General features: G+C 40.5%; 2 protein-coding genes and 1 non-coding gene across 4 annotated transcripts in view; all 3 read left to right on the forward strand.

Annotated features, from left to right (window-relative positions):
• atp1a2a (ATPase Na+/K+ transporting subunit alpha 2a) overlaps positions 1–15,928 on the forward strand; it is a 43,785-nt gene extending 27,857 nt beyond the window's left edge. For both annotated transcript variants that reach the window (XM_086129507.1, XM_086129506.1), the window contains exons 18-23: positions 7,203–7,326; positions 10,356–10,501; positions 10,586–10,716; positions 11,263–11,364; positions 11,480–11,571; positions 14,824–15,928. In XM_086129507.1, the coding sequence (XP_085985633.1) occupies positions 7,203–7,326; positions 10,356–10,501; positions 10,586–10,716; positions 11,263–11,364; positions 11,480–11,571; positions 14,824–14,852 (624 nt within the window). In that variant the 3' untranslated portion in view covers positions 14,853–15,928. The remainder of the gene's footprint in view (positions 1–7,202; positions 7,327–10,355; positions 10,502–10,585; positions 10,717–11,262; positions 11,365–11,479; positions 11,572–14,823) is intronic.
• A 97-nt stretch (positions 15,929–16,025) lies between these two features.
• sdhc (succinate dehydrogenase complex, subunit C, integral membrane protein) lies at positions 16,026–22,271 on the forward strand. The gene is made up of 6 exons (XM_086129508.1): positions 16,026–16,083; positions 17,747–17,809; positions 17,875–17,976; positions 18,246–18,307; positions 20,153–20,316; positions 22,070–22,271. Exons 1-6 carry the CDS (start codon positions 16,067–16,069, stop codon positions 22,175–22,177), a joined length of 516 nt encoding a protein of 171 aa, XP_085985634.1. The 5' UTR covers positions 16,026–16,066; the 3' UTR covers positions 22,178–22,271.
• A 4,418-nt stretch (positions 22,272–26,689) lies between these two features.
• trnar-ucu (transfer RNA arginine (anticodon UCU)) lies at positions 26,690–26,763 on the forward strand. Its single transcript has one exon. It is a non-coding gene; the product is annotated as a tRNA-Arg (tRNA).

The raw sequence follows: 26,763 nt of genomic DNA on the forward strand, positions 1-26,763 counted from the left end.
CAAAGTGCTTTACATTAAACATGAAAAGCAGTACAGAGAGAGACACATATTTCGACATTTCAAAACATCTAAAATACTGTAACTACATTAAAATGATTGAAAACCAAGCATCAGTCTCGATCAGGGGTGGCCATTACGTCGATCACAATCGACAGGTAGCTTGCGGACTGGTCCCAAGACGATCGGGAGGAGTGTTTGTCTCTGTGCATGTTAATCATATATATTTTTTGTGTTGATGCACACTGCACCCTAATCATCCTATGTCTCACTTTCACAAAAAGTATTAAAAAAAATAAAATGAAGCAGGTCACCTTTAACTTACAGTGGCGGGTGAGCTGCGTCACCAGAAGTTGTTAACGCTCAGGAGTCTGCAATTGCAGCTTGCGATCAGAGCTGTTGCGATATCGTTTTTATTATTCTTTTTTATTATTATTATGATCATCAGTCAAAGTTCGTTTTGTGTACAATTCAACGATTGCACTCGCAAATAATGGCAATCTGGAGGGCCGAGAGAAGCATTTTAAAACGGTATGTATGAGCTACGATAGTTAACAGGCTGCAAAAGTGCGTCGCAAGACTCCGCGTCAGGTCTCCCACTAAGGTAGGCAGTGATTTTCAAAAACTCTTGTGTCTGCTTTATTTTTCTGTTTTATTCATTTTATGGGCCGTTGTGGCTGCTGCTCATCATTGCATGCGCGCATGTGCGGTCACGGGTCGATCGCGGGAGGTTGGTTGATTGAAAGGTAGCTCTTCTGTCCCAAATGTTTGGGGCACCCCTGGTCTAGATTAATCAAGACAAATATCACAATTTTACTTGCTTCCATTTGGAGCATATTTGGGTGAATTCCTTCGTAGCAGTGTGTCTAAGTACTAGCCCTGGAATTTGCCCAGAATAGCTAGTTCAAACCATCATGGCCAACTTCCTGTTCAGCTCCTGGCATGGGTCCTTGAGACTATTTTTTGTCTGTTCTGTTATGATACACGTCCACCCAAATTTGTGTGGATTGGAGAAAGCGGCGTCCAAGGGTATGTTCTTTGACCTTTCCAAGAGTTGCGACTGAGTGCAAAATAGCCGCTTCAAACCAAAAACTCCATTCGATTCTTAGCGTGAGTCATAGATTTTTTTTGGGGGGGGGGGGGCGGGTTCCTGTTATGCAAAACACGAGTTGTTGGCTAACTTTTTTACATTTTCAAGGAAGCACGACTGAGTGAATTTCAGAGCATGGTATTTTAGACCCCTAAAACACAATTTATCACCAGATTAGATGCACTTTAAAGGTGATCAATTTGTTGGAAGACAAATGACAAATGGCCACCCACCGAATGAAAAATTGTCACCGAAAAGACAGCCAAGAACAGTCAGTCCAGTTTAGACTCAAACTAATCCATGCCGACTTGATGAATTTAATCGACAGTACAATCCAGACATATCCAGCAAAAAGACAAAGTAATTTATATAAGTGTAATCTGTCAGACGTGAAATACTCTTTTGAATGAAAAGGTTTGACATCTCCAAGGCAGAATCAAATGCAGTTTAATGAATGAACTTGTCTGTGATTCACTCCTTCCTGTGTCTCTTTTGTTTGCTGGTGACGGCTTACGACCTGCAGACACGTGGCGTGCCGCTGCCGATGGTCTCTGGTGACGTTGACACAAAGTGACAGGGGAAACACAATGGAGGATGAATGATGCGTTTTAAATGTGAAAGCTGAGCGTCAAGCGCTCACTTAGTTTCTGTTGTCACTAATGGGGGTCGTGCAGAGCTCGCTACTCATCTATCCCGCTGACAGGCAACTTTTTTTTTTTTTTTAAACCTTCAGGGTGTTCATATTCCAATGAGACAACAGTTAGCATTGCTTCAGTGCAGGCCCATTGAATCCCATAAACCTGCGCTGTCACGCTAGATTTACCATTTAAATGCCTGCATGGCGCTAACGGCTAGGGTTGTACAGACTAGTTGATTTGACGGCGCCGTTTAGAGTGTGATGTTGACAAGTTACTTATTCCATGTTTTAGTCGGAGGAGGAGCAGGAGATAAGTGTGCTAAAGGAAATTTGTCCATCACCTTCATAGATTTCAGTTGACTCCGATTTCTGAATGTGTAGCTTTGGTGAATGACGGAGAAGCAATACAGGAGGAATAAGCCAGACTCGAGACAGATCTTGAACAACTTTTTGGAAAGCATTATCAATGTGGAAGGACAGCAGGGAATCATTCCACTGGACACAATGAGGTTTGCGATAATTTTTTTTTCTCAGCTTACCTTTATAGGTTAGCTCTGTGGTCCCTCTTACGAGCTCCAGTTAGGAGGCGAGCAGCAGCATTTTGGACCAACTGGAGAGGGTTGAGAGAGGACTGGCTGACTCCAAAATAAAGTGCATTACAGTCATCCAGCCGAGATGTAACAAAGACATGGATTGCTTTTTCTTAGTGCTGTTGAGAAAGGAGAGGCTTTACCTTAGCCAACTGCCTAAGATGGAAAAAAGCTCGATTCAACAACAGCAAAAAAATTTGCCGGTTAAATTTAAAATCACTGTCCAAGTTAAAACCCAAGTTGGAGACTGTTAGCTTTGGATAAGACCCAAATCAAATGTTTATAAGGGATGTTACTGAGAAACACAAAACTTCCAAACATTAACTTCAGTTTTCTTTTAAGTGAAATTGAAGAAGTTCATTGCCATCCAGGCATTGATTTTCTCTAGGCAGGCCAAAATGTCCTTGTTGAGAGAGCATACTTTTTGCTCAGTGTGACATCGGTCCGACTGTCAACTGCATAGCAGTAATAGTAAAAAAAAAATAAAATCATGATTTGTCTAGATCAGGGGTGCCCAAACTTTTTGGACCAAAGATCTACGTTTCGATCAACTAACTTCCCGGGATCTACCCTTACCGGCACGCGCGCGCGCACACACACACACACGCAGGCCATGATGAGAAACAGCTTGAAACTGAGGCATGCGATGCACTTTTGCAGCCTGTTAACTATCATAGCTCACACGTACCGTTTTAAAGTGCTTCCCTGGGCCCTCCAAGATTTCTATTCTTTGCCCGTGCCCTCGGTGAATTGTACATGAAACAAACTCTGAATGAGAATTATGATAAAAGATAGAGCGCAACAGCTCTGATCACAAGCTGCAATTGCAGACTGCTGAGCGCTAACAACGTCCGGTGACGTAATCACACGTCCCCGTAAATTCAAGAATTACCTGCTTTATTTTATTTTTTAAATATTTTATTTTGTGAAAATGAGACTGATAGGATGATTAGGGTGCAGCGTACATAAACACAAAAAATATATTACTAACATGTACATTGTTTTTTTTTTTCTCCTCGACACTCCTCGGATCTACTTGGGACCTGTCTTAGATCTACTGGTAGATCAGGATCGACGTAATGGGCACCCCTGCTCTAGATGAAACCCAGGGGGCAACAAATCCAATGAAAACGGCAGGGGCCTCCAAATTGAACCTTGTGGAATGCCATACGTCAATGGGGTAGAGCGGTACTCAGAGCAACCTAGGCTAACACAAAAAGTCTTTCTGCCAAGTCGGATCTAAACCCCTCTACAGCCTCTAGTGTCAAGTTTTATGCCCACCATACAGAAGCCTAAAATACTAAAATTTGTATTCGTTAAATTGATTTAATCTATAAAGCTACAAAATCCATCCATTTCGTCACCAACCAATCTGTCTCGAACCTCCCCCCCCCCAAAAAAAAAACAACTAATAGCTAACCATGTTTCTTGGGCAGAAAATACAAATGTCAAAGTAAAATTGGCCTATTAACATAATTATTATTTAGTTGTGGCCTTGTTGTCGTTGGCCATAGATGTAGTCAATTTAAGAATCCTACTTTTAATTACCCTGTTGTAAAAGTAACATAATTCAGAGGCAGCATTATTGTATCTTAATTCATGACTTTGAAACGCCAGAAACTACTAGTAGTAACTCAGCTGTCATGTAATCAAACGGTAGCTTGTCAAAGATGACCTTGTTGGTTTCTCGCAGCAGGACATTTTGTTCTTGTTGATCAATATTTGTCCGGCTGTCTCCAGATCAAAGTCCCGTTCTGACAGGAGTGAAGTTTGAAAAGCAGCTAAATTGTGTTTTGCATTAAAAAGAAAACGGGAACATAAAAAAATAAAAATAAACAGCTCGCCTTCAAAGTAAGACGTCGGCATGTCTCGGCGAGAACTGCTGGCGGTGTGAAACAGCTGGACGTCAGCTTTGAAGAATTGTAGGCGCGGAAGATCTACCACGAATTACAAGAAGCGAAGCGAACACGTTATATTTGGCGAGTCACGTCTTATCGGACAAGTATATGAGCGCCACCTCTTCACTTTGAGACACCGTTTAAAAGAGAAAAATATCAGCCAGTCAGCACAGATTGCCATGATTGTTTTTATTATTATTTTTAATGAATGATAACGTCAGACAATGCTAAGAAAAAAATTAATAACTTTGTATGGATGGACCTGAGGATGCTTCAGAATAGCTCACGGGGGTAATTAAAATGTACGAATCAGTGAGTCTGTGTGACTGTATTCATGTTGCGAAAAGTATTTTTGGTGAACAGATGGTGCTTGAGGAGTTTTTTATTTTATTTTATTTTATTTTTGGAAGGGGGGTGAGGAGTGTTCAGAGAAGCAACATCACAGACATTAGTGGAGAGAGGTTCCATTGGCGGGGGTGACTGGGGTACTGTACTGTATGTACCTAATCATGGTGATCCCAATATCTCAATTAAAAAAACAAAAACAAAAAAAGTGTCAGGTAAATTGCGGTGGAAAACACAAAACAGAGTTGCTCCTTTAGTGTTTGTTAGGGAATGGCTGATTATCGAGGCTGATGACATTTTGACACATATGGGCCTTGGCGTTCTTTCTCAGCCCCTACCCCAAATGATCAAATTCATGCTGGGATATTTTGGCTCTCATAGAATTTCATTGCTCAGTGCGGTTGTTGTTTGTTTGTTTTTGTTTTTTCGCTATATACATTTGGAATAATAAGACATGTTGCTGGGCTAGGGATTTTGCTGCTTTTTTTTTTTTTTTTTTTTTTAAATTAGGTTGTTGCAAGCCTGAAAAGCTGTTCATTTTCATAAACTCTTATAGACATTTAAACGAGATTAAGTGCTGGAATTTGTATCATTCAAAATTTTGACAGCAATATTTTGGAATATTGGTTATCGAATATTGGTTACCTGGTGGTTGAGTGGTTAGTGCGTCGACCTCACAGTTTCGATTCCAGCTACGGCCTTCCTGTGTGGGTTTTGCATGTTCTCCCTGTGCCTGCGTGGGTTTTCTCCGGGTAGTCCGGTTTCCTCCCACATTCCAAAAACATAAATTTTGCAGGATTTCAAAGGCGTATGTATTTACCTGGGAAATATTGGTCGAATTCGAACTGTAACAATTCCAATATTTTGGTCGAAAAGTACATTTTCATGTAAAAGAGGCAATGCTTGTCTCCGTTTGGATTCCAACTTTAGTGGTTGCTCCTCTGTATGGGTGAGAACATGTCAGCTGCAAAAAGAACAACTTGGCACATCTGCCAGGGTGTTAGGAGTTTGTGAACATCTTTCCGTTCAACTCTGCGGGGCTGCGACGGTCCAACCAAGCCGTCGCCGGTGACAAGCAACACCCTCGGATGTTATTTTTAGCTTCCTCTGGCAAGATGCTCATCAAAATGCGTAGTCTGGCCCGCACTCCAATTTGAGGGGAAAAAAAGCGCACAAATATGCAATGAAATCATCATGTGTCAATGTTTTTTTTTTTGAGGGGGTTTGAATTGCTTAATCATTTTGAGCCCTCATTTTTATCCCTTTTAAACACAATTATTGGAATCATTAGTCATTCATTAAAAACAATCGTCCTCTCAAAATTATTTTTAATCTCACTATTTTGTTTCCCTTGGAGCAGTGATTCTCAAAATGTGGGGTGTGAAAGAATTAAAAAATTAAATGACATTAAAATATCCTACATTTAAAATAAAATCAGATATCAGAATGAAGCTTCTCGCTGTACATTATCTTTTTTTAAAGTTTTTTTTAATACTTCCCACCCACATACATTTTCAAGAACAGTTCAGTAGTTGTATTTAAGTATAGTAAATGTGCTTTTCTGTATTATTTTTGGCCTGTGTTTTAACTCTGAATGGCGTCAACTGGAATCCCGAGGAGGAGCGATTGTCATCAACTTTTATTTTTTTTAAAAATGGAAATGGGCAGAGAAAAGTCTCATCAGTTATATTATGGAATTCAGTGTGCCGCACTCAAAATAGAAAAAAAAATCTGGAAAAAGTGAATGTTGGAGCATCGAGGTCGGGGGGGGGGGGGGGTGTGAGTCATCATCAAAGTGGATTTGTCGCACGCCCTTTTGTCTACCTTAAATCCACCTAAAGGCGCGGAGATTTCCTGTGTGCCGTCGAACATATTGTGTGCTGACAGGAGCTCAGTATCTTTTATTACACACACTCTTTTTTGCCCTTTTGATGTACAACTGAAATGAAAAGCATGTAAGAAAAACGAACTTTGCAGAAAATCCTCTTTGTTTAATGTACAAGATGCTTTAAGAGCAGGGAGTGTCTTCAAAGGACCACGTCTGATTATTGTTTTTTTGAATTGACACATAATTTACAGATTAGATAAAATGAAAAAAATATGATCAATACTATTTTTTTCATTTTCCAATTATGTTTTCATAATTCAATTACAGTTAACATTAAAATATTAAATGTATTTGTAACTTTATTTTTTAAATTTGATTATTTACAGTAATGATCCAATGCTAAATCCCTATGCATTTTTTCATTGTACCTGTAGATAATGAAGAAAAAGTATATTCATTTTTTAATTTTTTGTTTTAATTTTCTTGAAAGTAAATGAATTTATTTGATGAAAAATTAGTTTTATTTACAAAACAGTAAATGAACCAATTAAATCATATGAATCCAAAAATGTCAAATGCACACGTACATTATTTATTGTACTGTTTTATTTTAATATTTGCAGTGAATGAACTGATTAATCAAATTAAATGTAATGATTTCATTGTATTTAAATAAACTGATAAACCATTTTTTCAATACTTTTAATGAAAATTGTACATGTACATGTCCTAATGAAATGGAACAATTACAGTAGTACCACGACTAGTAGTAGTAGTAATAAGGCCTAAAAAGCCTTTTCCACTTTTCTCTCTCCAGGTTCCTGCCATCTCATTGGCCTACGAGACAGCAGAAAGCGACATTATGAAACGGCAACCCAGGAACCCCAAAACAGACAAGCTGGTCAATGAGCGACTCATCAGCATGGCCTACGGACAGATAGGTGCGTACGAATGGCGGTTGTCAATCAATGACCATCATAGCGTAGCCACAATCATTTCAGCGCTACTTTGTACATTTTCGACAAAAGTGTTTCATCCTTGAGGCCTCGTAGCGCACCCAGGATGAATGGGTTCGCCAACAGTGCGTTGCTAAGTGCAGTGTGAAAAGGCCTCAACTCACATTCACAAGTCACAGAACATCAACATTCAAATGTTTTTTTTTCCCACAAAGTCGAAAAGAACATTTCACGTAGGCCATGTGGCGGCTAACCATTTGGTAAGCTAGCGGCTAGCTGGGAGAAGCTAAAACAGTAGTCCCATGATCCACTTTATAGTCCAAAAGATATGAGGCTATATTTGCTACAACAACAAAGTATTGCGCAGAGATCGACCAATATATTGTGATGTGTTCATTTTTTAATTTGAAATACATTGCCAAAAAAAGCTTCCAAAAAAATTTAGTTTTCGACTAACCTAGAAAACCAAATATAACAAATCTGATACCGTTTATGGTACAGATGAATTTATTGCTCATGTTGAAAATACATGGGAAGAGGAAGTAGAAAAAGATAATTGCATTTTAAATCACAGTGTTGATATTGGGGGCCATCACAATTCCATTCTTTTTCAAAATGGCTGAGCCCTACTTTGGAGTGTGGCGCTCACATAAAATGTGTAAAACAAACAAACAAACAAACAGAAGCCTTCTGATATATGGAAAACTTCATCACCTGACGTCCACGTGGAGATGGATCAATGCCACACCGTCAATAAAATTCCGAACAATCAAAAGGGGGGAGCTTGATCTTCTCTGTTGACATTTACAGCAAATTGAGTGTGGCCAATGTGACCGTATCCCACTTAATCTTGGTCATGCGTACACCGGTCGGCTGCAGCCTCCCTTTCCTCTCCAACGCTGCCTTTTATCTCTCCGCTGGCTTGATACACAGTAGATGGCGAGGGATGAGCGCCAAAATCAAAGGCTGGCAACATTTCACAGGCTTTTTTTTTAAATGGGTCAAAAGATGACAGGGTGCCACTGGATGGCGTACGGTTTGTCACCAATCTCGAGTGACGCTAGGCAAACGACGTCGCGCCGCCTCTTCCAGCAGTTAGTCTGTCGATGTAAAAACACTGAAGATAAATAACCGGGCCGCCTCGAGTAGACTCTCCAGGAGGCTCTTAAAAAAAACATGTCCATCACATTAGCCCGGCTTGAAATTAAAAGTGGTTATTGGCTTTTTTTTGTGCTGTCCTAAGATCTGTGATCATTTATTCCAATATTCGGTGATGGATGCCCAATAGGAGAGGGGAAAAAAAGCCTTAAGAGGGTGGGGGGGGGGGGGATAATCAGAAACATTAAATGGGATGACGCTACATGACGCAGTGGATACCACACAATTGTAATACAGTACAATACATCTCTTATGAAAGCATCAATAATATATGAAGATGTGCATATGAACCAAAAGGCAGCGAGAATAGTCGGTAGCATTGCGTGCAACTATAAATGGATCCAATATATAATTCCGAGAGGCACGCATGCAGTTGTGAATGAAACCAGCAAGAGTGCAGTATACTTCGGTATAAGATCTGAATAAATAAAGCGGCAGCAAGAATAGTCAGTGGCGCTGCTTACAGCAACGACGCATTGATGAATACGTAATGGACAACTAAGATGTGGTAAATGCAACCAAAAAGTGCATACGATGAATTGTCAACAAGTTCAAAGGGGCAGTAAAAATAGTTGAGAGCACTGCATTCAAAGAACACATGTGGCTCATATAGGTAGTTGTGAATGAAACCACCACTATACTATATATATATTGTATTCAGATGAGAATGAGGATCTAAAAAATACAATGACTTCATGTGATTTGTGAATGGAATCCGCAAAAGTGCACAATGGCTACAATGTTTCATCCATGGCTCAGGAAATACTCCACTCACCCTGTTGCACCGCGTTCCATTTTCAACACTTTGGGAAGATTTTAATGTGTTAAGTGGAATCAGTTGATAACATTCTGTTCATTTCAATTATTCCCCTGCTTTTCATCACCGTGGTGCCTGGAGAATTCTTTTATTTATTTTTTTTAATGCGCAGACTTTGTATTTAGTGCTCAGTCACTCACTGGCTGATGCTGGCGCCCGCTCCAGCGCCGGCGGTTGCCCCCTCAAATCACTTTGGTTCAGAGCGTCTGCCAAATGATGACATGAAAATGCATCAGTGCGCACTTTGATTGGGCTGACGAGCCCTGGACTGGCTCACTTCATTGGCCGCACCTGAAAAATCCACACGCTAACATTTTGCTTTCAGGTGGACAAAAATGTTCAGTGTGGATGTTTTGTGCTTGTAGTACACAGTAGTAGACGACTACATTGCCTCACATTTATGATATTGTGATCACATCATGTATAGTTTTGCTCATTTTAGAAGATGCTGTATTTTAAAAACATCGAGATATATCATATGTATAAAGTCCATCCATCCATCCATCCATTTTCTAATCCGCTTATCCTCCCTCACGAGGGTTGCGGGCATGCTGGAGCCTACACCAATCATCATTGGACACTAGGCGGGGGAAACCCAAAGTGGTTACCAGCCATTCACAAGGCACACAACCATTCAAACCCCCACTCACACTCCCGGGGACAATTTAGAGTATTCCATTAACCTACGGTGCATGTTTTTGGAATGTGAGAAGAAACCGAAGTACCCGGAGAAAACCCACGTAGGCACGGGGAGAAGATGAAACTCAACACAGGAGGGCCCAAGCCGGAATCTAACCCTGCACCACTGCATGCACTATTGAATGCATCTAACACAGTAACACAGGGGTGCCCAGAATTTTCTTACTCTTCAGGCAACCCCAACTTTCTGCGATTGACCCGTTACCGCACATATGCGCATACACGCACGTAGGCTTATGCGCAAGTGTGCATACGCGCTCAAACACATGATTTTTTTTTTTTTTTTTGGTGTGTTTTACCACATGAACAACTGCAGTTAGATCTGTTTGTGTTTCGTCAGGTATGATTCAGGCTCTGGGCGGCTTTTTCACCTACTTTGTCATCTTGGCTGAGAATGGCTTCCTGCCGGTGATGCTGCTTGGCATCCGCATTAGCTGGGACGACCGCATGATCAATGACTTGGAGGACTTTTACGGGCAGCAGTGGGTGAGGACCACACAAACACACACACACACACACACACACACACATGATTTAACAGCATTCACAGTGTTCTCGGGCATCCTGCAGACGTACGAGCAGAGAAAGATTGTGGAGTTCACGTGCCACACGGGCTTCTTCATCAGCATTGTGGTGGTGCAGTGGGCCGACCTCATCATCTGCAAGACCAGAAGGAACTCGCTCTTCCAGCAGGGCATGAAGTGAGTGAAGTGAGGTCATGCTAAGATTGAAGTTCATTTCTAGTTGGACAACATTAGTTTCGATGATCGACTCGAAATTGAGTGGACACTCCACTTTGTATGCAGCTGTGATTGCTTTTTTAAGTGCTCTATAAAATTGAGTTGAGTGAATTTGCTCTTTGCCACACCAGTGGGAAATTTGTTGTAACAGGGAAAAAAAATCTCAAGGACCGATATTTTGAGATTGAATAGGAGGTTAGGCCAATTTGGTTATGGTTAAAGGCCATATCATACTGGGAAAAAAAAATCTGCCCCTGAAGCCTGTTTCACAGATTGACAGGAAATTGGGCGGATGAGTCAAAAGTCTCAAGGACCTTTGCCCAGACTTGACCAGGAAGTCAGCCATTTTACAAGAACCGGAAGGTTCAGTACCCCAGTCGGGATGTTGCAAAAAAAATGAAATGGAAGTTCTAGTTTTTGATCAAAGTTAAAGCCTTGGCGGAGACCTGCAGTCTTGTTGGATTAGAATGGATTCACTGATGTTGTGTTGTGATTATACGTCCACAGGAACAAGATCCTGATCTTTGGCCTGTTCGTTGAGACGGCCCTGGCCGCAATCCTCTCTTACTGCCCCGGAATGGACATGGCCCTGCGCATGTACCCGCTCACGTAGGCTACCCGTTTGAACATCCATCCACCCAACCGGGATTTTGCCTTTAACCTCCATTATCCCATCATTGTTGACTTTAAATGAAGTCGTCTTCCTCGTGATCCTCTTCCCCAGGATCGGCTGGTGGTTCTGCGCCTTCCCATACAGTCTTCTGATCTTTGTCTACGATGAAATTCGTAAATTAATTCTGCGGAGGAACCCCGGAGGTAAGTGCGGTTATTAGCGAGAGAGCGAGATTAAACGCGTTCCCGACCTCTTTGTCTTGTTCATAAACCAGCAGAAGAGTAAATTGCTTTGGACTCGCGTGTCGAGAGCCGCGAGTGGCAATTTTCCCGCGAGAGCGACTTCACAGCGTCTCTTGTCCCGGGTCACCCTTGTGATTTTGATCAGAATCATCTCGGAAAATAAACATAGTGGCGTATCAAGAGATATTAGCAAGCAATCAGAAGGCCCTCTTGAAATTTCTTCGTTTTTTGTTGTTGATTTTTCAGCCCCCGAAACCACTTTCACATCGCGACGTGAAATTTGGTAGGCATGCCTATTAGGAGTAGGGACACAGTCTGATTAATCCAAGCCTGAAAACTCACTTAAAAGATAACACTTTGGTTTGAAGCTGTCATTTTTTTGGAGAACCCTCTAATTTTCTAGCAATGTCTATCATGACAGGACCCACAAAAACGATTTTTAAACCTCCATTCCCGAAGAGCCTCATTTTGGCCATTTCTAGGGGTCCGTCAAATACAAACTCTCCCTAGGGATTTTTTCAATCATTACTTCACCTGCAAAAAAAGTCTTAAAGTATTCGTTAGGGACAGGAAGTCTGCCATTTTGATTTGGTGAGGTCAGTGGGGGGGGGGGTTTTAACAATGTGAAGCACTTTGAGTTACACAGTCATACATGAAAAGTCCCATACAACTAGCTTGATTGATTGATTGATTAAAACCTTGTATACTAGACACAGTGATGATGCAAAATTGTGAAAAATATTATTTTCCATAATTATACAGTATGTGGGTGAAGTATGACAGTGAAGTTTGAAGACTGCATATGAAGAAACCCTGCCATTTTGGTTAAATGTGCTTATTTCAGAATGGCATTTTGGCCATTAGCAGGTGTTTGTTACAAACGTCTTGAATTATTTCCTTCGATTGAGACCTAATTGGAGTTACGTGTAGTAGAAAGATGGGTAAGGCTGAATTGCAAACACCGAGCGTTTTCGTCATTGCGTGGTGGCGAGCATGGCGGCAAAGTTGGACTCGGCACAGAACACAAGAGGATAACTCCTCGTGGTTCCAACGTGGACTTCATTTGTACGAGAATTTGATCAAATTGAAATTCCCATGCTAACACGTCAAGTGACGTTTTGTCTGGAATCAAAAGTGTGAGACAAATAGTAATAAGTACAAATGCTGCGGCAGCCGCGGCATGGCATGCTGGGAGGATTATTCAGTACTTCGACACATACGTTACAGGCCGGCCGAGGGTCTTCTCATGAATAAAATATGGGCTTCGTAATAACTCTAGAGTGACAATATTCGAGGCAATATCAATACAAAGAGAAAGGGCCGGCTATCCAAGTCGCAAGGGGAAAAGAAATGCAAATGATACAATTTGAATCGGTATAAAAAGACTGAAAGGGCGAGCCAGCTGATGCTGTTGCTGACAAGTACTTTTTAGACCGTGACTAAAAAAAATTGCTTGCAACTCGCGTCACTCATAATCGTCTACGAGTCATCTTTGAGTCATAGTTAACTGCGCTCAATTCAAAACGAATCAAAGCTGTTGTTGTCAGTCTTTGAAGGACGCTTTGTCGTCGTCAAATGGCAACTATTTTTATTGTGTTGTTACAACTTGACTCGTAAAAAAATAAAAATAAAAAATCAAAATTGTTTCTAAACGTAAACCCCGAAAGCCTCTTGTAGTAAGCTCACTACCACCACGCTGAGGAAGCTCTGACACCGTGTTCCTCATGGTGAAAACCTATATCCAAAATTGGCTCCGAATTTTTATTTTATTTTTTAAATTCACCATCCGAATCCAGTTCACTTCTGTTAAATAAAAATCGTCAGGCATATTTGTCATGAGAAGAACCCCAAATAGGTTCTAAGAAGCCATGATTAAAAAGACGCTGAAATTCTTCCATTTTGGTTTGATTTGGACTTTTTGGGGTCAATTTCTAAGGTTCATACCTGTCAACTCATACGGTTTAGCCATAGTTCATACGGATTTTGTGGTGAATCTTGCGTATATGGCCGTATCGCACAAATCATACGGATTCTGAAATTTTCCACCCCCCCCCAGAATGGTGCTAGTTCATTTCCAAAGTAAATATGAATGGATGCTGTAACTTCGAGCCGATGGGTCAGCATTTGGAGTTGGTGAAAAAAGTAACGCAGGAATACAACTCTGAACACAGTAATGCCACTAACTAGAATGATGATTAGACATTAACCAGGCATTGTATTATGGAGATCTACAATATATATTATCATTGAAAATTTCGTTGGCTTTTTTTCTGCCGTTATAAGATAAGATAAGATATCCTTTATTTGTCCCGCAATGGGGAAATTACAATACAATAATTACAATTATTTTGACACATGAAATGCTTTGGTATGTTATAAGGATTTTTTGCTCTTTATAAGGATTTTTTTGGTAGTTTATACAGGTTGGCGCTCCGAAAAGTTGACAGGTATGAAGGTTCCATAGAGGACTGCTGGAGATTTTGTCTGATTCCTCATAAATTCAAACTACGCATACCAGCCAGATGGGTGATTCTATGGGTGGCCATTTCCTTTTAGCAACCTGAAATTTAGAGGCACAAAAGAGTCTCGAGAAACCATGCTGCAAAAGACGCAGGAAGTCTTTCATTTTGGTGAAAGAGGCCATTTAAACTCATTTGGGGCTTTTGAATTAGATGACTCGCCACAAGGCACAAAACTACGTTATCTCAGCTCCACAAGACGAACCAAACCAAGCGTTGATCTTCGCTAGCGGCCTTGATGCCATCTGATTGTTGTTGTGGACAAAAAAAAAAGAAGAAAATCCTGCAATAATTTAACCGACATTTGCCTGCTGGCCGTGTTTACGTACTAATCCAGCCCCGCCGCTGGAAACGGATTACGCTTGTCAACAGCACGAGGAGAGAAAAAAAAAACAAGAGGAAATTACGCGGCGCCCGATGAAGAGTTACGAAGACGGTCGACAATGGATCAAAATTTGCGAAGCCGATGACGGCACAGGTCACAATAACAATTGATGGTGACAGTTAATCTTCTCTGTTAATGCGCGTGTCACGGACGGCTGAACGGCGCGTCTGGAGAGTTACGAGCCGATTCATTTGCAGAAACAAAAAAAGCGCCGTCAGTGAATACCAAAGAGGATATGAGGTTTTTTTTCTTTTCTTTTTTGCTTTTGTTTTGACGCCTCTGCCGCCTGCTCTGTTTCTTGTCTTGCAGGCTGGGTGGAGCAGGAGACGTACTATTAACATTCACGAGACGCCTGATTCAAAGCCGAAGAGTGTGCGTGTGTGCGCGAGTGAGTGAGTGTGTTTGTATGTCTAACAATATTTGCATGGCTCAGATGACAAATATGATTAGCCTGAAAGGATCAGATGGTAATAATGGGAATCTAGGATTTTGATGATGTTTGTACAAAAAATGGGAATTCACAATGTCTTGGCTACGCTGCGTTGGGTTGTATCAATGTATCATTTTCGGTTTGGCTGGGAACAGGTGGCCAAATCAAACAAATTTCACATAACTTGGGTCAGACTTTATACACACACTTGATTTGTTGTTTCCGTCAATCCATCCTACCTTCCTATATCCCCCCTTCCTTGATCCTCCTGCCTTCCTTTACTTCCTTTCATACGTCCCAATTCCTTTGTTCCCTACCCTCTTCATCCTGAATTAGGTCCTTCGTTTCAAACCATCCTTGTTTGCTCTTTTCCCTCACCCTCCTTTTCTCATTTCATTCATACATCCCCTTTCCTGCCTTCCTTCCTGCCGTACAAACTCATTCCTTCGATTCTGCATTCCACTGTTCCGACTGCTTTCCTCACAACCACCATCCTTGCTTCCCTCTTTTCCTTCCATTCTTCCTTGCCTCCGTCATTCTCCCCTGAAACATCTTTCCTCCCCTCCCAACATCTTTGTTTCATTACTTCATGACAACAAATGAAAGGAATGGAATGTTCAAAACAACACCATTGGGCTACACTGAAGAGAAAAATGATGTTGATACTTGGGAATAAAGTTGTATCTTAAGTTTTCTTTTAAATGTTCTGAGGGAAATTATTTTAAGAAAAGGTATCTTAAGAGGTATTGTAATGATTTTGATAATGACTGTTTGTTTACTATTTTGATAAGCAGCCTTAGTTATACATATTGTCATTTAACCTTAAAATCATAACTTAGTTGGACTGTAAAAATGCATTACCATTGTTTTTATACCTCTATTGTAAAATGTAAACATTTTTGTATTGTGTAATGTACTTATTTTATTCAACTTTGTTTCAGACCCAGTTGATCCATATTACAGACTAAAAAACAATTTTGATTATTTTATTATGATTATTATTGCTCCGTTCCCGTTTTGTTCTGCAAAAAAAAAATAGAGGCTGAAAAACTGACGCAGCCACAAAGACAATCGTAACAAGTACGTCACATCCACACTATACGTCACTTCCGTACGTCAAACATGGCGCTGCTACTAAGGTCAGTATGTTTGCATTTCACAATTTTCTGACTCATTGAAGAGTTCTTGTGGATTCATGACCGTACTAAAAAGACGAAGAGACATAGCAGCAGCACATTTTGGTTGAATTGGAGTAGAAACTTTCTTACGCGTTCGGAGTATTTATACAGGGGAGAAATAACCGCGACATACAGCTAGCTGGCTAACGTTAGCACTTGACCAAAGTGCAGATTGTCGCTTGTAGAAGTACACACAAGGGGTTTTGTTTTAATTTGTTGGTTGTTTTATGCATTCGAATCTCACTATTTGGGTTTATTGTTGTCACGCCATGCGTCACGTTTTTCTTTATTTCGGGGGGTTCGTCCTTGAGTGAACTCACACCGAGCTAGCCTCATCTGCCAAGACAGCCAATTTGACATCATTCACCTTTAATAAAAACACCCCAAAACCGATACAAGGGCGTCAGTAGCAATATGCTAATCGAAGTCATTTTGTATATATATGTATGACACAGGGTGGGTCAAAGGTAGGCTAACGCTTTTAAATAATTCCACTTACATAGAGAGTGAAGGAGGTTTAGAATGATGGAAGGCAACAAGCATAGTATGGAAAGAAGGGGGAAGCATGTAAGATGGGTGGGAATAAAAATGAAGGGAGGAAAGATGGAGTTATACACGTACTCTATGAAAGCAGGGAGAATGGATGATTGAAGCATAAACAAGCATCTATGAAAATGAATGCAGAATGGAAGGAATCAAAGACATACGAAAGAAAAAGCTGGGTGGGAAGTAGGAAGGAAGGAAACGTATGGAGAGAGGCAAGGGTGGTATGAAAGAAAAGAAGCACAGGTGTAAACCTCTGGTCCTCGAGTGCCACTAATCTGCATGTTTCGATGTTTCTCTCCTCCTACACACCCGATTTAAATGATCACGATTGTTACTAGGCTCCTGTAGAGCTTGGTGATGAGCTGATCTTTTGAAGCTGGTGTGTTGGAGGAGGGATCCATCTAAAACATGCAGGGTAGTGATCCTTGAGGACCGGTGTTGGTGATACCTTCTCAGGTTTGGATGAAAAGAAACTATCAAGGAAGGAAAGATGGATGGAAGTAAAGAAAAGAACAAAGAAAGGAAGGGTCTCTTAATACTTAGAAAGCAAGGATGTATGAAAAGAAGGAATTAAGGGTGAGAAGAACTAAGAAAGGAAATAAGGTTGGTCTGAAATGATGGCTAAAAGAATGAAAGTATGAACGTGGAAGGAATGATGAAAGGTAGAAAGGAAGTGGAGACTTTTAGGGTGTCCACCAAGTCAGACCACACACAATGGATTTAGTTATTTGTTCATTTGATATATTAGATTTTATTGTGCACTTGGAGATTTGTCTCCAAATGTTAAGTGCATTTTGATGACAATCTCTGATTCGACCCTGAAAAAAATCTTTAGAAGCCATAACCAAAAAGATATAGGAAGTCCCCCGTTTCGGTTAGATTAATGTCGCCCATTTCCTGGAGTCCTTCTCGACTCAAAACCAGTTTCACCTGTGAACATGAAATCGAATAGCCATGCCTATCACAAAATACACTCCGCAAAGAGCTTCAGGAAGCCATATCCCAAAAGGCAGAGGAAGTGTGCCATTTTGATTCCAAGCCACCATTTTCAAGTGTTGTCGTAACACTTTGTCTGCAGGACGTTGGCCCGTCAGGGGTTCTGTGTCTCCAGGTCGCATTGCGGTGTCCTCTACGTCAAGCAGTACGTATAACTCATGAGCAAATTAATGTGACATTTAATAATTTAAAAATCTATTCTGACTTCAGTGCTGCCCCAATGGGAACCACCGCCAAGGAGGAGATGAACAAGTTTTGGGCCAAAAATACGACATTGAACCGACCCATGTCACCTCACATTACCATTTACAAGTATGTCATATGCACTACGCAGTGTCAAGATTTATTCACTAAATAATGAGAATGTGCATTACTTATTCAACATGTGACATAATTTATGAAATTGGCACACATAATGAGATTACAATGTGAGCATATTTAATCATTATTTCATGACCGATGTGTATTTTTCACATTTTTAATGGAATAAGTCAGAAATTGCTACTATCTGACTAACAGATTACTTTTACCATTGTAGTGTTATTCATGTTTTTTTTTTTTTTTTTGTGGTTTTATTCCAGATGGTCCATCCCCATGATGATGTCCATCACACACCGGGGAACCGGAGTAGGCCTCAGTGGAGGTAGCGCATCCTATTTAACTTTTTTTTTCCATTCTGTTCTCACGTGCTTGTTTAAGTGATGTCAAAACTACCACTCAATTGACCCCCCCCCCCCCCCCCAAAAAAATAACCCCCTGGAGCAACACACAATGTTCTTGGCCATTGATCACTATAGCAAGTGTGCTCAAAATAAAATGTCTTGGATATGTTTGCTTGCGAAACCGAGTCACAGACTAATACAGCCTGTAGTCGCGCAGCAGCTGAAGCACCATCGGCTCTCCGCCCGAGCTGGATTCCTTTTGATTTGCATGCTGATGGATTCTTAAAAAGGTCACCGAGCTCATCTGCCAATTGGAGAGACAAATTCACCCGGCGAGCGCTCGCCTGGCCATCGCAGCGCAAACACACAAAACAGTCTTTGATGAAAGCGTCTGAAGACATCTGCTTTGTCAACAACGTTGACGTCATCAAGTCACAGCTATTGATTTTGTGATGCATTTTCCTTTTCCTTTCAAATATCACCAAAAAAAAAAAAGTCTGAATCTCAGGAACAGAAAGTTCGCAGTAAAGGCCAAATCCAACTGAGCGGCAAAGATTTGTGAGGGTAGCACATGTTGATTTATTGATTATTATTTAATTAATTTTTTTTGTCAGGGTTCGTTCAAAGATGTAAAAGGTTACGAAAACGTTTGCCGACAGTTTTAATCATCACAGTTTTTTTTTTGTCCCAAGGAAATTTTGAACATATTCAAAGTTTGATGTCTTTTGCCACCTTTTAGGAACCCTGGCAAAAAAAATAAGCTCTATGCGCACCTAGTGAGGTTAATGAGATATGGACTGAAATCGTAATTTTTTACCTCGCGAGGTTGGTTTTTTTTTTTCATCTCTCTCTCAAAATTCGATTTTAATATCATCCATATATGGTACTCTTGAACCGTACCCTTGAAATAAATACTTTAAAAGTATGATTTAATACCAGAAGTTTAATATTGATTAACTCATTCACTCCCAAGGACGTTTTTAAACGTCTTTTCAGACTTGGTCTAGAATTGGCTGGTACTGAATGAGTTAACAAAACACTACTTTTTCCTCATATCCTTATAATCTTGTTATCATACAAAATAAAGACTTAAATCTTTTTAAAAAACTGAATAAAAAGTCTTGTCTTGTAATGTAACATGCCTTCAGCCTCATCTCGCTTCTCTCCAAAAATATAACTGTAATCTTATTTTTTCTTTGAATAAGACTACCGGTAATTTAAAACAAAGCATCTGTTTCTAAAAAACATCCTATAATTGGGCACATTTTTCCCAACTTTAAATTTGAAATTACATTTAAAGAATACAAATTCAATCACAAGATCATTTTTGTATTTAAATGAATGCTTAAATCCCCAATACATGCAAAATAAATGTTTTACCACCCCCAAAACTGTTATAAATCAAACCTTTCGACAAAAAAAGAAATGATTATGTCCCCTCAAAAATATGGCTATTACCTCACGATAACATTTTATTTAAACTTGAAAATAATACCTTTGTCCTGAAAAAGTAGGGCTTTAATCCACTAATTATGTGGCCCTAATCTTCCCTTCAATACATGACTTCAGTCTATTATGATACATGATACGCTTTAGTTTTCTTTCCAGTGCATTATCCCCAACATGCCTCCATACTACAGAAAAGAAAAACATTTTCAAATATGGACGCAAGCACGATAGTTTTCACACGTACATCTTCTTGCGAAGCACAATGTCACAGGGTGACATGTATCGATCTGTGGCTCGTTTTCCTCCTCAATGACTTGTTCATACAGCACTTGATTGTATCGGGATCAATAAAGCGTCTGTCTAATTCGTCCTCACAGCCATTTCCGCCTTCGCCGCGGCCGCCCTGCTTCTGCCCGGTAGTTACCCGCACTACTTGGATCTCATCCACTCGGTCTCCGTCGGCCCCTTCCTCATCGGCCTGGCCAAGGTGGGCATCGCCTTCCCGGTGTCCTACCACACCTTCAATGGGATCCGCCATTTGGTAAGAAATAGAGCATTTTTTTTTTTTGACCGCATTTAAAAAAAAAAAATTAAAAATCATGTTTCTAAATTATAGGGTATTTACTAAAAAAATAAATTATGGGATTTAGCAAGCCATTACTTATTCCCCCAACGTTTATTATGTTAGATATATTGCAAACTGTATTTATTTCATTAATCCTCCTTTAAATCCTACCCATAATGCTCCATCATGACAAAGTCACAAACAGCTTGAATAATTTCAGCAAATTTGTTAAAATGAAAAACCTTAATTATAAGATAATGCAGCATTGATGTTTTTTCTCTGCTGGAAATGGGGAATTATGAAGAGTTCCATTTAACAGTCGGCGTTCAATAACCTTCAGGCTTCCACTAGAATTGAAAAAACAAAACGCGGGAAAAGCCGACTGGAAATGCAGATTTTTTTTTAAATGTTAAAATGGTTGCAGGCATGTGGTGACTCCCATTTAACATGAGTTTGAACGTGTTTATTTCACTCTGAAGTTATAAGAGGGTGTGCACACTTGTGCAACCATGTGTTCATGGTTGATTATTATAGCTGCCCTTTTTGAAAATCTGAATTGAGTTGGATTGGTTTCAGATCACAGTAATGGCGTCAATGAACTTGTTCTCATTATTTGTTGCACACATAAAAACCTAGCACGTAAAAAGGGTTGTGCAGCACCTCCCACCTTTATGATTAGTATTTTATTTTTAATCCATTCTGAGTGGTGACTTCATCAGCTACGTGATCCCAAAGAGATCGAGATTCAAAGCACAAATGCTCTTGTTTTGATTTGCACTGCAGCTAATATCTGACGTGGCTCCATAAACGGTAAAGTTTCTCGAATTTCAAGTTAATGCATCGCCGAGCTCCGCCATTTTCCATACACTCGTGTATATCTCTCCATACACTCGTGTATCTCTTGAATAGAGAAAAAGGCAGGCACTTTGATAAATTGCGCTTGTGCTCTTCTGACGCACCCGAAGCTTGAATGGGGCTGCGAGTGTTTTTGTTAAATTATTGCTAAAATGGTCCGCTATCTTTCAAAGCAGCAGAGTGCTCGTACAAGGCGGATAAAGCCTCATTTCAATAAAACCATCCACATTGTCGCAAAATGGGGATATTCCAAATTTGCGGTCTATTTTTACTATACAGTTTTGTAATCTCGGGTGTGTGTATGCACGTGTGTGCGTGTGTGTGTCAGACTCTTTCCGATGAATACTTCAATACCTGCGAGGCAATTAGTTTTTCGTATTTATCCCATATCATATTTCAAGTTTTTATCAAATCTACAGTGGAACCTCCAAGTTTAAACGAAATGTGGTTGATTTTTTAAAAAACATTTGCTTTCATCAGAAATGTCAAATGTTTTCGACATGGATGCAAATCCAGTAGTTGATAAGCCCTTCTTACCAGTTGTGTTCATTAGAAGACCCGTAAAAGACTCAATGCCACTTGCTATCTTTCTTCTTTTATGATTTCCTTCTCCTCTCTATGTGCACTGTTTGGTGGTGTCGAGGCGAAAAAAGACAAAAGAAAAAGTATCATGTGACTTCAACTGCACATCTTTTATCTTTCCGGAATTGTTTGTTCTACTTTGAGGGTTTCTACTCTGTTGTCGTTATTTCCATGCTAAGCTCTCCCCCCCCCCCCCCCCCCCACCCCTCCCTTCCTCCCTCCCTATCACCTCTTTCTCTTTTCTCGACCCCCCCCCCCCCCCCCCCCCTTCCTTCCTTCCCCAAAATGCAAGTGTTGGGATCTCGGCAAAGGCTTCAAAATTCCCGAGGTGTACCGCAGCGGCTACACCGTGATTGGCCTGTCCATCATCACCACCATCGCCGCTGCCACGCTCCTGTGAGCTCACTCCGCCAAGGCCAATTGCATTGCGGGAAGTTTGCTTTTGTGTATATGTTGTGAAGACTTGGGGAAAAAAATAAAGGATTCTATATATATTTATAGATGTTGTTTGTAAAAAAAAAACAAAAACATGCAGTGTCACTCTTTTACACCTCAAAATGGAACCACGGGACTTTTTTTCTCTCTGTGTGAATGTCGGAACTCTGTTTTTGACCTTACATCAGATTTTGGACATTTTCTACACACGGGCCTGAATTCGGTTTAGATTCACAACAGGACAAATATTTTTCATTTTGACCTCAGTCTGAAGCAGCTGATGGAAATTGATGTGCTTGTAAATTCAGAATTTTTATTTTTTAGAAAGCTAAGAAATTGACAATCCACCAGCAATTTTATCTTGCACTCACCATTTTAAAAGAAGGCAGTTCAACCCGTACTTCTTTCAACTCAAAACACAAAGCATATTACGCAAATTTTACTGCACCAATTCTTCAACTATCTCCCCCCCTGGCCCCCCAAAAAACATTGCATTGAGCCTCCTCGTGACCCCATTTATGGGAGGTGAGGCGTTCAAGTGTTCACTGTGCCTTCTTAAAAGCTGCAGATAGCCTGACTTAACCTTTTAAATGTCTTCTCTTACATAAGGTGTCCTTTTTTTGCTCTCTGACGTTAGCGTCTCTAATTACTTTTCTGAAGCGCCAAGTACTTGTGTGTGTGTGTGTCAGCCAGACAGCCATTCATATTTTAGCTTGTGCTGGTTGCAGTGTCTGCTGATGGGGAGTGTGTGTGTGCGCGTGTTCTTTTCCAGTCTTTTTCAAGATGTCGGTGTAAGTGAGGTGGGACGTGAGAGCAGGCGGCCTGCTTTGCCGCCCGTGTGTGCCTGGGGGCGGGGTCGGACCTCCCGTCGGGGCAGTTCACATAAGAGCTGCTCCCGCTCTTTGCTTTGCTTTACTGCGCAGGTGTAATGGCTGCTCTCGCTCGAACACGAGTGCCGTCGGGGATTTCAAGAAAACAACACAAATGGAGCGTTTACCTCCGCCGGGGAGGTGATGTTTGTTTTGCGTCTCGGTTTACAGGGTTACCCAAGCATCATATAACCTATTTGTGAGAGGCTTTATATATATATACTGTATGTATATATATATATATATATATATATATATATATATACAGTGTATGTTCTTTATTTATTTATCCCCCTGCCCTGCCCCCCAAAACACAAGGTTACATAGCACCAGACCAGAAACTTTTGTGGTGTATCGACGATTGAACTGAACACATCAGGGCTTTCGGAGCACTCACTCAGTTGCATGTAGAAAACTATGATCTGAAAACTGTCCCTGAAGGCAACACCAAACAGGATTAGGATCAATACCCAGATGAACTTCCAACTGTCATTGAATGCAACACCAGACAGACCGACAGAACAATCAAACTTTTCGGACTTTCGGTGGAGTTGTCAGATGACGTCTGTGGTTTACGACTGTTCCTGAAGGCAACATGAGTTGTTTATTTATTTAAAAATACATTTAAGGACTTTTGGGCCAATTGCTCAGATTAGTTGATAGAAAGGTACAAATGGACAGTTGACAGCACGAGTTTTCACTATATAAGAAGACACATGCACTTTATTTTCTTGCTTTCTTACATAAGATAAGATAAGATATCCTTTATTTGTCCCACACTGGGGAAATTTACAGCCTCCAGCAGCAAGAATGTAGGTAGAAAGAAGAAAAAAACAAACACCGTTATGCGCTGCTGGAGAGGCAGCCATGAAAGCAGATTGAATTTTCCCTGTTCTAATTAGAATGACCAAATTTATCTCTTATTTGCTCGAGGATAGCCAGATTCTGTTCAACTCATATTTTTGATTGTTCGACATTTCAATGTCAGCGATCAGTATTCTTGACAATGAAGTTATTTGCTCTTAAAAAAAGGATTTGCTTGATTTAAGATCATAATAGGAGCAGCCTAACTAAAGCATCAATGATCTCGTTTCCCATGATAGTTTTGGGGGAAATATATTGTTCTAAACCGCGCTCCTTGTGAGGATAAGCGGATCAGAAAATGGATATTGTTCTAAAAACTGTTGGGATTGGCCTATGTGAGTGACCTCCGCCCAGTTTTGACTTTGAAGAAAGTAATGGCATAGTGTCTAAAAAAAAAAAAATCTTCCTCATTCTTCTGGCATTGAGCAACAAGAAGTAATTTAGGTAATCCTAATTGACCTCAAACAGGATTTCATGTCAGACTTATTTTTTTTTAAATCTTGTGTATGTGAGTTTCTGGTTTCAAGCGGAGATGAGGTAGTTATCTCGTGAGTGCTATTTGTTTCTCCACTGGCTATAGTTTCCAATCTCGTGTCGCTTTAGATGTGTTGTTTGTCAAGAAACACGCACCGAGTGCGGGCAGGTGTGGAGCCTGTTAGCTTCTCCCAAATTGCTTTATCTGTGCGTTAGCGGCTGTCATGTCAGCTCGTATTCTGGACTTGGAAGCTTGAGGAAAAAAATGTTACCGAATACACAATTAATACACTATGATTACACAGTGATTTTGTTTTGTTTGGATTGTGTTACCGCAGCAAGCGCTCGTCTTGAACTGCGACGTTTATTGTTGCCAAGTGAAAGTAATGAAGGTGCTGTTTTGAGTGTTGACTTGGTGCTGTTTTGGTGTCTGCTTCTTTTTAATCTTGCCTTCCAGGCAGATGAAACACAAGGCAAACAAGATTTTAAATTGATTTTTTTTTTTTTTTTTTTTTTTTTTTTTGGGGTGGCTTCAATGTCCCTGCCCCAATCCCCTGCAACACAAAACTGTTAAACTCAAGTTGTTACAATGTGGAATTGTTGTTTTTGTTTTTTTGTGTGTGTGATGTGCTTCAAGTAGCGGTACCCAAATATGAATCTCAAGTGGCCAAAAATAATATTTTGTCAATGAGTCAAACGTCCATTTAATGGCGCACGTTAGACCACTTTTTTTTTCATTCAAAAGAACAACAGAAATACAACCTAAAATAGAATTTCCAATTTGACATGAAACAAAACATGACCCCGTTTTTTTTCGCCAATGCTCTCCAAAAGTATCGCAACAACAAAGTTAATTCCTTAGTTTTTGTTGCATACTGAAGACATTTGGGTTTCCGGTAAAAGATGAATATCAGACAAACGTTGAGAATATTAGCTTTTATTTCATGCTCTTTGCATCTCGATGTGTGAAACAACTCGGGACAGAGCAGCTTTTGTTTTGTTTGAAGCCACCCATTTTTTGAGAGCGCAACTGGCACTGGAACTGACATTAAATGAACGTCATGTGAATAACCTTGAATATTTGGTGGCATCATCCTTACTTGATTTTAGATTAGATTTTTGTCCTTGCCTGTTGCATTAGTTTGTTTTGGAAAAAAAAAGATTTTGTTGAGCCACAATTCAAAAGCGATCTTTTTTTTTTTTTTTTTTTTTTAAATGCGCAATTACCGGTACTTTTCTCTCTTTCAAAGGATATCAGTAACCATTGTGAGCTTTGCTTTATATATCAACAATTTGTCCTTGTGTGTAAATAGTACTCGGCACAAACTATGCTCATATAGCACCTGCCTTTCTATACTAGCATATTTGTGTATCATGAAAAAATAAAAAGCACGACAAATTTGATTTATACTTCAAAAAAAAAATCTGTCGCATTTTTCTTTTACAATGCATGTATGTTTTATTTCATGGTAGTATAGTATTATTCTTGTGTATAGTATATGAAATGTCTAATTCATATAAAATGTGCTTACATTAGTTATTTGTATTTCTAATAGCATACGATTTTTCTCCTTTTTTCCCCCCTAATTGTAATTAAAAAAAAATTGCAACTAATTTCTCTAACTTTGAATGTATTGTTTACTATTTTATTATTATTTTTGTGTGTGTCCTTTCCTGCCTTATGCAAACAACCTTCCGGTGGAGAAAATTGCCCATTATTTTTTTTTTTAGATAGTGGTTTTGTTAGTGGGCAGCCCGGTCATCTAGTGGTTAGCGCGTCAACTTCACAGAGCAGAGGGTTCAATTCCAGCCCCGGCCTCCCTGTGTGGAGTTTGCATGTTCTCCCCGAGCCTGTGTGGGTTTTCTCTGGGTACTCCGGTTTCCTCCCACATTCCCAAAACATGCATGGCAGGCTGATTGAACACTCCAAATTGTCCCGAGGTGTGAGTGTGAGCGCGGATGGTTGTTCGTCTGTGCCTGCCCTGCAATTGGCTGGCAACCGGTTCAGGGTGTCCCCCGCCTACTGCCCAAAGATGGCTGGGATAGGCTCCAGCACCCCCCGTGACCCTTCTGAGGATAAGCGGATCGTAAAATGGATGGATGGTTAGTTTTTGCACTCATTGAATGCGCCTCTTCAGCACCCCCTATCAGCTGACGGTGGCAATGCCCTGACTTCAGCTAGCGGTCCTGATGCTGAGGGATGCAGCAGGAGGGGGAGGATGCAGTGGGTGGAGTATAAACCCTGCGTTTGCGCTCCTCGTGCTGCCTGAGTCTCTGTGGCGCAATGGAATAGCGCGCTGGACTTCTAATCCAGAGGCTCCGGGTTCGAGTCCCGGCAGAGATG

Source organism: Hippocampus guttulatus, chromosome 14 (genome assembly GCF_054856545.1).
Source record: "Hippocampus guttulatus isolate MCC_2025c chromosome 14, RoL_Hgut_1.0, whole genome shotgun sequence".
Taxonomy (NCBI): domain Eukaryota; kingdom Metazoa; phylum Chordata; class Actinopteri; order Syngnathiformes; family Syngnathidae; genus Hippocampus; species Hippocampus guttulatus.